The following is an 11,958-nucleotide window of genomic DNA, read 5'->3' as shown; positions in this document are numbered from 1 at the left end:
ATTATGAGCGGCATTATGGAAGGAGCGTTGCGAAGGTGTACCTGTGGGCCGCAAGATGCGGATTCGGCATGAACTCAAACCAAAATGGAATTGATACTATTTACCACCAGGCCAAAGATACCTTTGATGCATGGCTGAATCGGAAGCATGGTGGGACTGACAATACCCACTTCTTAAGTAGGCATGGAGATTTTCAGTCTTACCTGCGCAGGATTGGAGAGGCGCGATCTCCGGATTGTGTGTTTTGCAATGGAGTTGGGGACAACGCCCATGACATTTTTTTCTCTTGTGGAGGGTGGGATGGGGTTCGTCAGCAGCTCTATTTAAACGCAGGGAATCCCACTCCAGACAACATTTTACAAGATATTGAGGAGCGCAGACAGGTGGAGCCGGCCTTCTCGTTGCTAAGAAGATAGAGTTCAACCGGCGGAGGAGCTAGATGGCACAATTTCCTTTTTCCTCTCCCCTCCCGTTGGTGAAACGAAGTTCCTGATTTGAAGGTTGAATTCGGGGACTAGCCCGAAGTAATGTGATAAACGGTTCCAGGCTAGCTCTTTGACCGTACCGAACCGTGAGTCCAACACTGTGTGCATAAATGCATTCACGTACCCTACCCCAAAAAGAAAAAAGAAATAAATATAGGATACCTGAATTCCACCCACCACGGCTGAATGCACAAAGATTGGTTCTTTCCTCTAATGTAAAGTATCTGGGTGTAATCCTGTATCCAAAGCTAAACTGCAGATTGAACATAGAACTGAGGGTTAAGAAGGCCTTTATAGCCTTCTATGGCTGCAAGAGAACCTGTGCAAAGAAATGGGGTCTCCGACCAAGGATGGTTCTTTGGATATACACCCGCTATGATACGCCCCATCCTAACGTTCTGCTCTATTGTATGGTGGCATACTTTAAGCAAATTAGGATGAAGCTCAATAGGATTCAAAGCACCACGTGTACAGGCGCTACTGGGGCTCGGCAGTCCTGCCCTGTAGATGCTCTCAATGTACTCCGGCATCTCATCCATCTAGACCTCCACATTAAATAACATGCAGCGTGTGGTGCCGCCAGACTGCGTGAATCCGGATGCTGGGCAGCGAAGTCATACGGTCACAGCAGCATCCTAGACGAAGTACCTCGGGAAATCTGGACATTCCCCACGGACTATGCTACACGCAAGCTAAAGTTCACGAGAAACTTTGCTGTGGAATTTCCAACCAGGGCAAAGTAGAAGACGAAGTGTGTTGCAAGGTTACGACACAGTATCCTTTACCGATGGATAAAAGATAGCTTGTGGAGTCCGCGCGGGGGTTTTCTCAAATGCACACAGGAACTGAGAGTCGTATGGTCTCCTAGGTTGCGCCGGTGTATTCCAATCGGAAGTATAGGCGATATTGGAAATCCGTCGATGGCTAGAGGGAGATTCGGGCCCCAAGCGTCACATAGCCCTTTTTGATAGACGGCCATCAAGTCCTTGTACTCAGCGACGACATCTTCCAGACTGGTGGGGCAGTGCAGAGACGCGCCACTAATTGGAACCGAATTAAAGGGGCGTTGTCTAATATAGGCGTTCGCCGATATTGGAGGATTCTGATGGAGAATTACTCTAAAATAGGACTCTCTTGTTCGTGACGGATGTAGACCCCAAAGAGTATGTCGACACAGGAGAGGGTATCACAGGTCCCCTATTGGGGAATGTATTTTATAGTGGGGTGCTTGTTCAGTGAGAAGAGGCTACGATTGTCGGCTTTGTGAATGACCTGACTGTAGTTGTTAGAACAAAGCACTTAGAGGATGGAGTGGTCAAGCCGACAGAGACTGTGAAAATGGTTTTAATAACGAACTGTAGAAAAGACAACCTATGAAACTGAAAGCTGGTGCACATATGATCTCGAAGCCATCAAATACTTGGGGCAATAATTGACGCTAAAATGAACTTTCGGGAGCACTAGGGAGAGCTAGTTCCACCACGGAACTTGTTAAATCATTGCCAAATGTTGGAACGAAGATTTCTTGCCGAAGGATTGCGACGTTTTCTGCCTTATGCGTCAATTGTGTGGACGGAGATGCTTGCAAACTCTCAGAAAAAGAAGCAGATGGATTGTGGAAATGGTGCTGTGGAAGGCAAACTGGCTAAAGGTTTCCTCGTCAAGAGTTAGTGTGAATAACATACGCGGTGGCGTTTGCACGGCTAAGCTGGAGTGGACGAAACTTTCAAGGACTTTTACAAGTACATGTACGAAAAGAATTGAGTTGAAACTCTACTTATGTAAGGCCATCCTAGAACCAATAATAAAACACGATACTACCAAATTCAGCGAGAGTCCTATGGTTATAAATGAATTGATATTCCCATTAAATAAAACATCAGTTGAACTATTTATTTTCAAACGAATCAATCTTAATACATTTCGAATATTATTCAGATGATGATGGCGTATCTGGGTCTTCTGTATTCCAATTAAACCAATCAACACAACCAATTATTCTGCGTGTAGAGAACCCATAACCAGGCGGGCATGGCTTTAACTTCGCAGTTGCATAAGGTTTTTCGCAATTCCAGTAATATGATGGATCACAGTATGGTGCGGCTGGCCCAACCGCGTCGCATGCAGGAGGTGTCATTGAAGCCAATTTCACTGGAGAGGGAAGTTCTACCTCTGCGTCAGTTCCGGTCGCTGAATCTGATCCATCTTTTGTCGGCCATGGGAAGTATTGACAAGGTACACAACCAGACAAAGTTTCGGAACATCCTGCGTATGTTGCTTGACAATTCGTCACATTGCCCTTGGCTGTACTTTCAACATACAATGTTAAGGGAGGGCACTTAGCTCGGATCTGTTGCCCATCTGAGCATACATTGAAGTAGTGAGGATCACCATTTGCATCCGGAGATGTAGTTCCAGATGTACAGGAGCATCCACTCTGAGCAGTGTCCCACAGGAGTGATAATATTCCACAGAGGAAAATGACTGTTTTTTGTATATTCATTTTCGTCCCAACGCACAATAGAACGAAACGAGGAAATGCTAGGAAAACACTTTTCAAATTCACGTAATATATTCTTGAAAAGAAGTCAACTCACTTAGAAGGGTCCAACGAGAATGGCGTTTTATATTCTCAGCTGGCTTTTTATAGTTAAATTTGACCCGAATGACGATGAGATTGACGCGGTGGCTGTGTACTTTCTAATTGAAAATTTTCCATTGGATTCTTAATTAAGATAACGTGAAAAGTTAAGCTAAAAAAATGTCATTTCATGGGACCCATCACTAATTTTGGAAAGAGTTCAATACATTCTAATTACCATTACCAAGAATGGATATAAATGAGCGGCCATTGATCAAAAGCCTTGGGGGTTACCGGTTATATCTATATCTACAGATGGTATCAAGGTTTTGGCCAACAACCAAACAATCTAGTATTTCCCTGGATAGCCAATCAATCTGCTGATAAGACCATGGTATATCTACTGTGTCGCTTTCTATATGATAACTTTTTAATTGTATCGAAAGAGAACCCGCTATCAGTTGGATGTAAAAGTAGTTTCAACCTTGTTAGCTGTCACCAGAAGCATAGTTATGCAGAGAAACGGTGTCCAATCGAACTACGTCAGCTTTTGATAATCCACTTTTTTATCGCAAATTTCTTTATTCTACTAATATTTCACGTATGACAAGTGGTAATTTTGCGAACCATTCCAGACCTCTTAAAGCATAACGACCGCTGAACTCCCTGAGATAGTACTAACAGAATCGATGCGCTGCAGATCGCGATGCGCCTGACCTTCAACCGTTCGTCAATCATCCAGGTTGCCGCCCTTACGATCACGCATACTTCAACCTGAAGGACCGTTGTGTATTATTGTCCCAAAGGAAAAGTCCACTTCTCATATTTATTCGAGAGGTACACTCCTGCTCCAGAACTATTTTCTGTTTTTGAGTCATCGGTGTAGAAAATGTCAGTGTATCCTGACACGCATTCTTCTGGTTCGACCCAGTTTTCTCTTTGGTTCAAGATAGCATCATATTTTCTACCAAACAGATGTATGTGGATCTGAAAATCGGAATGCATTGCGAAAACTAAATCCAGTTCTCCCAATGACTCTTCCAATGCTTTACCTTCATATGCTTGTTCTAAACAAGCTTCTTCGGACAGTTGAAGGGTTGTACCTCTCATCTCGGGAAGGCAAAGACCATTCAGTTTCCTCCTTTTTGTAAATAATATTATTGGGGTTTTATTTGGAGTTACTGAAAGTCCATGCCTAAGACACCAACTGTCAATCAAATCAACGCCGCGTTTGTATTTCTACACACCATTCCGAGATCTCGACCAATAGCCAGCACAGCTAAGTCATCTGCATAAGCTTGAACGTGTATTGCAGTTCGCATAGTAGTGAGTTGAACAGCATACTTCACAGAAGTGGCAAAAACACACCTCCTTGAGTGCAGCCTTTAGTCACTTCCGTTTTTAGGTAGGGATCAACACCCACTTCAGCACATAGCAATTTCTGCGACAGCATAGCGTGGATCCATTTTATTAGAGTTTCGTCAACACCATCCTCTCTGGTAGCATCACAGAGCTTTTGGAAGGGCGCACAGTCAAAAGCCCCTTCAATGTCCACGAACACCACCTTCGCGTATTCACCCTTCAGAGTTGCATCCTCTATTTTTTAAGGGTTTGCAGAAACCGCCAATTCACTTCTTCCCACTTCTGAGACCTGTTCTCCTGGGTGGGTACTTCCAAGGGAGTCTGTACAGACTCAACTCTGGAGTTTGTTCAAGTACCATCCGGATTTCTAGGGGGGTCCAGCTTGATCGAGTCATCTTTATTAAGGACTTTGCACAGCCTGGAAGTCCCCCTTTCACATTCCAGTTCCTCACAGTATGCTCTAAAAGAGTCTCGTTTCGATCGTTTTACGAGCCTCTTATATTCACGCATTCCTGAGTCTCGACAGCTCTAGGTTCCATCATGGAACCTCAGGAAATAGAGCAAGCCTCTTCCAAGCACTCTAAAAGCTCAATTACTTCACTTCTTCTTAGCCCCACGACTGTATGGGCGCACCGTATATTCGCTATTGGCAGACCAGTTGAACTGGTAAAATCAAACAGCTTCTTTTTTCTAGGATTGCATTTGTTGCTGCCCCAACAAATATGCTGAGCGTTCGCATCATAACCTATTAAAAGTTCAAGGCCACTTGATTCTACATACACTACCAGATCCCTTAGTTCTCGCGTCGAGGGCACAAAGAATCATAGGGTATGAACGCAGGCCCTCGGACTCGAAAATCTTTCATCGAAGAAGATTCTAGTCCCCTTGACTGATCCAATTCCACAGATTCTGTTAAAGTGAACTCATGGTTCTTAAAGCAGGAATATATATGAACAGTCCTGCAAAAGAAAAAAAGAAGGCGAACAAGGAAAAAAGGAAGCAACTAGTTATGCCGCCAGAGACACATCTGTCCAAAGACAAGGAGGCTACAAACTAAAACAGAAAAGACGAGGAAACGGAGAAGGACTAGACGGTCGGCTCTGCTCATTAAGACGACGGAAGGCGGAAGTCCTTAGTAAAATCCGCTACAGGATTAAGGCCGAAGACAATAGAGCGGACATAACTTCCATATGGAAAACGAGGGGTGGTGGAGTCCTCGCAGAACTCGGCCCGAAGACGACTAGCAAGACTATGTTCAGCGAAGTGGTCAAGAGAATATTTGGCTCTTATTTCTACCTAGCCCATGTGCTTTCTAGAAATCCGGGATCTTGACTGCCTCACAGGAAAAGGTCGAAGTGGAGGACACGATAAAGCGTGGATGTTCAGAGGACCAATGTCTGGATAGGTATCACCTCTGTAAATGCTCGAGGCCAAAAATTCGCCGTGGTGGTAGTCGTCGAGCAATATGCGAGGAAACTCCTTAGCCGCCGAAAAATGAAAATTGGATGGGTAATATGCAGGGTACGAATGCGGACTGCGGAATGGACACACATCAGCAACTTGGAAAGGATCAGACAGGAGGACAGCATACCGGAAATGCGGCCAAGTAGGTCATCAAGCAAAGACCTGCAATGAAAACGAAAGTTGCGTTCTCTGCAGGGATCGTGGCGCGTTTAGTGAGAGCGTTGGAGACACTGCACGCTCGGGACGGTGTCCGGTCTTCACAAGTTGCTAGCCCAGTTCGCTGCGGAAGTAAATGATGATCTAGTCCTAATCAGCGAGCAATACCGAATAGGGCTTCACGGCATCTCGACTTATTGGGAACCGCTGCCATCTGGGTTCGGGACGACGTTCGACTTCGTGTTCTTGCCCAAGGCCGAGGGAATGGGTTTGTCTGGATTATTAGCGAAAACGTTTTTTAGCGTTTGATGCTCTGGAGCACGCCGTTTCGAGCGAGGAGGGATGGTAGGCGATGTTTTTAATGCCAGGGCCCCTTGAATGGGCATGCCTTACTCAGACTCCAGAAGGAAACGGATTCTGGAAACGGCGGCGAGAACCGGGCTCGTAGTTTCAAACCCAGAATCCACTCCAACGTTTCGGCACCCAGGCTGTGAAGGAAGCATTCCTTATATCACTTTTGCATCGGAATCTCTGGCATCATCGGTGGATGGGTGGCCAGTTCTAGAGGATTTCTCGGCAAGTGGTCACCAGTACGTCGCGTTCGAAGTGGTTGACGTTACTTGCACCAACCCCTGTGCAATATCGCGAAGGTCAACATCGGGAAGTTCGTGGAAGTTCTTGGAGTAGGCAGAGCCACGCTGGAGGACGTTGCTGTGAGTGGTAGCGTCGCATCTAACACCGTTGTAAATTCAGTGATGAATCTGGAACGACGGTTTGCGAGGCTTCTATGTCCCGGAGGGGCCCCTGTCTTCTATGTACTGGTGGACGACAGAAATTGCCGACCAACGGAGGGAGTGTGTAGCAAAATGAGAGCATGATACCCTCCAATACCTGTGGAGGAGTTGTGCGAAATATGTGGTAGGATCAGTGACAACAAGGCCCGACCTTTTCGCGAACACCTTCGAGGCGTGCCTAAAAGAAGGAATATTCCCTGCCCAGTGGAAAAAGCAAAAGTTGGTGTTGCTTCCGAAATCTGACAAGCCGCCTGGAAACCCAGCGTCGTAGCGTCCTATCTGCCTGCTGGACACAATGGGGAAGATGATGGAGAAAGTCACAACAACAGACTCCTGCCCATCGTCGAAGCCAGCAATGCAACAGAATTAAAGGGGAGTTGGATCACATAGGTGTCCCCAGATATTTAGCGAATTTAGTGGAAAACTACCTTTCAGAGAGGAGGTATGGGATGGATGAGAGCAACAAAAGAGTACATTGTCACAGCCGGGGTACTACAGGGATCGGTACTTGGTCCCCTGTTAGGGAATATTATGTATAACGGAGTGCTTGTTTTTCCCGTCCCTGAGGAGACTACTATTGTCGGCTTTGCTGGTGACCTAGCTGTGGTTGGTAGAGCAAAACACCGAGAGGATGTGGAGGTCTACGCGACGGAAACAGTGAGAGCGGTAAAGTTCTGATTAAAAAGGACCGGACTGACCTTGGCGGATGTGAAAACGGATGTCGGTGGATATACGGTCGTATCAAAGCCGGTTATCAAATATCTGAGGGTAATACTTGACGCCATATTGAGCTTTGGAGCACACCAAGAATATGTATGCCAAAACGCAGCCAGTGTCACTACGGCACTTGCAAAAATGTTGCCGAATCTGCTGCCATCCTGCTATACACGTCACCTGTGTGGGCAGAGGCACTTTCAAACTCTCAGAGGCGGAAGCAGGTGAACTCGGTTTACCGACTGATGGTGTTGAGAATTTGCAGTGCTTTTAGAACAACATTAGATGAGGCAGTATTGGTAGTGGCAGGCATGATCCCTGTCGACATTCTGGCTAAAGAAATGAGTGTGTTGTACCATGCAAGACGTATGGAGTGGCAAATAGAGAGTAGAAACGCAGCAAGGTCAGAGTCGCATGATCTCTGTCAACGCAAATGGGAAGAGTCTACGATGAGTCGGTGGACGCGCAGGCTCATTCCAAACATTAGGATGTGGCTTGAGTGGAAACATAGGGAGACCAACTACCACATTACTCAGTTCCTTACGGGACACGGTGCTATAGGCAGTATCTGCACCGCTTTAGGTTGGATAATTCTCCGAATTGTCCTTGATGCTGTGGCATGCCAGAGGATCTGGGGCATGTGATTCTTCACTGCCCAAGATTTGCAATGAAGAGGAGGAATCTAAACCAAGTGTGAGCCCGGAGAACTTGGTTGCGGAGATGCTGAGGTCCAAGGAGATTTGGCTTATAGTCTGCTTCGCAATCATGCAAATACTGGAGGAGTTGTTGAAGGAACAAAGAAGGAGGAAAGCCGAAAATTGGAGAAGGACGGGTGCCTAAGGGCAAATCTACCCCGCGAAGTAATACGTAAATGGTGGTCCCGCAGGTTTGGGGCTGGAGAGACCGGGGGTGGTTTTTAGTGGGTGGGAATCTTACACGCGCCTGCTGGGCGACGGAGCTGGGGCGGACGTGTCTTCCTAAGATTTTCATCCGCCGTGTAAGGCCAAAAAAAAGATTGTGTGGCGTACCCTATATTTGCTTTTAATAAATTAGGACAATTTTAGCTCAAGCAAAACGAAGCTTTTGCTGCGTCAGATCGACATCCATAAACGTTTCCTTGCATTCCAGGATTTTAAGAAATCACTTCTTACCCACGTAAAGGGATCTATTTTAACACTTTCTTTGCTTCCTGGTTTATTATGCTCTTTTCTCTCCATAATAGTGAATTCCACTACGAAATTAAGAAACAAAGAACACGCTGCTGAAAGGATCTAATCAGTGACGTTAACCCAAGTAAGGAGGTTACTAAAAATCTCGGTCCCCATCGCTTAGTCTGTCCCATGAAGCAGTGAAAATAGAAGAAATGGTGTTGGCACTCTTTCCTGTCCACACCATCTGAGCTGACGCTTTCGATGAGGGAACTTAAAGAGACGGTCCTGTTCAAGAAGGACAAAAGATATTATGTGCGGATGGTCTCCCCAACAGAGTGCTGAAATTTGCATACCATTACAAGCCAGAGTTGCTGTTCAGCGTATTTAGTAGATATTTGACAGCGGTGCTCTTCCTTCCTGCTGAAAGATTGCGAAGGTTGTGCTGATAAGCAAGACCAACAACGACCCCAAGATGTCGTCAGCGCACCGCCCTCTCAGTATGCTTGTTGCTTCCGAAAATCTTCAAGCCATGACTGACTGATTCAATACGTACGTGCCGCGGGAGACTATTGACCAAAATAAGACATTAGAGGGTGGCGAGTCACATATGATGCGACTGGCAAAATGGTGCAAAGGGGAAACTAGCTAAAGCACACAGTCGCCACAGTCAATGAGTGGTGCTCCTTCTGATGCTAGATGTGAGGAACGCGAGGTGATGCGTCATATTTGAGACACTGGAACATCGTTTCCATATTTGAGGCTATCTTTTCCGGATAATGCGAGACTATGTAAAGGACCGCGCCCTACTCTACACATTACATGGGAAGCAGCTCAAGGATCTATCTTTGGTTCGGACATTTCTAACGCCTTATACGATAATCTGCTACGACTCAAAATGGATGGTGGATCACATCTGGTCGGACATGCGGATGATGTTTCGGCACTAACTGACGCACGTACGGTTCAACGAGCTCAACACAAACTAAGAATGATGATGCAGCGAGCAAATGGGTGACTGAGCTTGCATTCTACCTGGCTCAGAAGAAAACCAAAGTGGTCGCCCTGGCCAAGAAGAGGGGTCTCATAGTCTTCCCCATCCAGGTAAGTGAAGCTTATCCGAGCAGATTCGCAACGTTCTAGCTAGAATATTTGCCTTTTGTAGGCTGATATCGCATGCCGGAGGTCCCTTTCCTTCTTTACGTTCCTGAAGTATAACCAGATCCTCTCACTAAGGAAATATGTCTTAAGACTCTACCGCAACTAGATCGATAAGGATCTTTGCAAGTTGTGTGCGGCTATCCTACAGTTCCAAAACAAGCAGTAATGGTGATAGGAGGAGTTAGTGCGATTGGTATCCATGTTGCTGAGATCATCGGACATAATTGGGGTCATGCTGCAGAGTGCGGAGTGCGGAGTGATTCACTGTTCTTAAGGCATGCATTCCTAAGGCGCAAAAGGGAGGTTGGTGAGGCTCCTACACTGAATATATGAAGCATTTTACCTCTCTAGCCAAAAAGAAGGCAAATTCTGTATCTAGAACTGTGCTCACTTCAGGTGATGAGGCCTCATCACTTCGCCCAGGTCCTTTGGCGAGACGCGTGAAAGTGTAAGGAGGATTACAGCAGTTTGCACGGGCACTGGTCTGAATAGGGGCATGCAGCATACTTGACATCCCCTACGTTTCAAATCGCTGAAGTCGTAGAGAGGAAGAAGAAATCCTCCAGCAATTGTTCAGCTCTAGCTAGAGTCAGGATAATTTTTTTGAGGTTCTACAGAAGATCTCTGTTTGTAGGCTAGAGGAGCTTCTATGCTTCGTAAACGCTACAACGTGGCTTTAAATATCTGAACAGGCGGAATTCTCTTCTTCTAGCTCTTCTCATAGCAGTCATGATTTGAGAAGTTTGTCGCATCAAAACGGCGCACCACAGTGCTAATTGGTCACTTCGGAGCCGCCGTTGATAGTTGATACCTACCCATTGCAAGTGATCCTTTTTTAGGCTTAATGAATTTTTCCTTATCCTCTCAAACATATGGATGCGAAAGGGAGGGGGAATGGCAATGATATAAATCACAAAACAAATAAGGATGGGGTGTCAAATACGGAAGTCCAGTTCCGAATGCATTGTAATGTAACTGTTATACGGAAAATCGCATAACCGATCTTCTTCATGATCGTGGAAACCTTCAGGGAACCACTGTCCCAGACCTTACGCGGAAACCGTCTTAGCCGAATGCATCACTGAAAGTGTCCGCAAGTTGTGTGACCTCGGACGTGGGGTCTTGCGTCTGCGAGACTATAGGACAAGAATTCGATCGCATAATGCAGCTCCGCGACTGGGATCGGGACGGAATCCGATTATTAATCACAGCTTTTGTAAGATTTTCAGTATTATCCAATCAAGGCTTCAGCCGTTAAAACGTGCGGCTTGACTGATGAATGAAAATCGCTTTTCAATGTTGTGATTGCAACCAAAGAGCCATCTTAATGCAAAGTTCAATGTTCTGAGATTGTTGCCGCTTTGGCTGCTAGTTACTAGATGTTTTGCTAGCTCCTAGCTCCTAGGAGGCTGTTAGCATCCATCTAAGATCGAGAAATGATGAAGTGCAATTTGTTAAGTGGTTTAAGCGCTGACGGAGAAAGCGATTATCGTGAGAAGCGGCATGTCAGGCCATCATGCGACTGATGTTGGATTGTGTGTCTGATGCATAAAGTGATGATAAGTGAAGAGCAATTGTTCTTTGATTTATGATTTGGATGCTACCCCGACTGGGAAAATTGTTGTAGTCATTGAGACCATGGAGTTATTCTGTCATAGTTTGTTGATTTACGAATAATTGTTAGCAATCCACATGGGTTTGCGTCACTGAAAGTTTGTCTATTTAATAGGAAGGGAAGTTAGTCGGTAGTCGATGAATTAAGGGTTGGATGCTATTGAAAATAATTCGCTTCAGAGCGTTTCTCTTATTAGTTAATTGTGGGAAGTAATCAAATAGGAAACAAGGGAGATTGAAATAGGTGCATTAGAGCGTTATCAATTGGCCAATTAGCACCCCAGAAAATCCTCCTGATCAAAGTTTTTGTTTTTGCTAAATCAAGTTCTTGTCTTCGTATGGTTTGCCTTGTTTAGATGGTCCGGTCTATGATGAATGAGTGTTGAACTTCTGCAGCGGTACGTCGTCGGGCCACCTCCCATCATCAGAAAGCTAGCCTGGAACCGTTTGTCACATTACTTCTGACTAGTCCCCGAACT

General features: G+C 45.7%; 1 protein-coding gene across 1 annotated transcript; it reads right to left on the bottom strand.

Moving 5' to 3' along the window:
- Window positions 1-2,415: 2,415 nt before the first annotated feature.
- LOC119647679 lies at window positions 2,416-2,988 on the bottom strand. Its single transcript, XM_038048759.1, has one exon. The coding sequence runs from the start codon at window positions 2,986-2,988 to the stop codon at window positions 2,416-2,418; it is 573 nt and encodes a 190-aa protein (XP_037904687.1).
- Between the last annotated feature and the right edge of the window lie 8,970 nt (window positions 2,989-11,958).

Source organism: Hermetia illucens, chromosome 2 (assembly GCF_905115235.1).
Source record: "Hermetia illucens chromosome 2, iHerIll2.2.curated.20191125, whole genome shotgun sequence".
In the NCBI taxonomy this organism is placed as follows: Eukaryota; Metazoa; Arthropoda; class Insecta; order Diptera; family Stratiomyidae; genus Hermetia; species Hermetia illucens.
The sequence above is the reverse complement of the archived record's forward strand: the minus strand, read 5'-3'. Positions and strand labels throughout refer to the sequence as shown.

Bases quoted from the DNA above. Each gene is read 5' to 3' on its own strand.
- LOC119647679 (XM_038048759.1), bottom strand. From the start codon at position 2,988: ATGAATATACAAAAAACAGTCATTTTCCTCTGTGGAATATTATCACTC.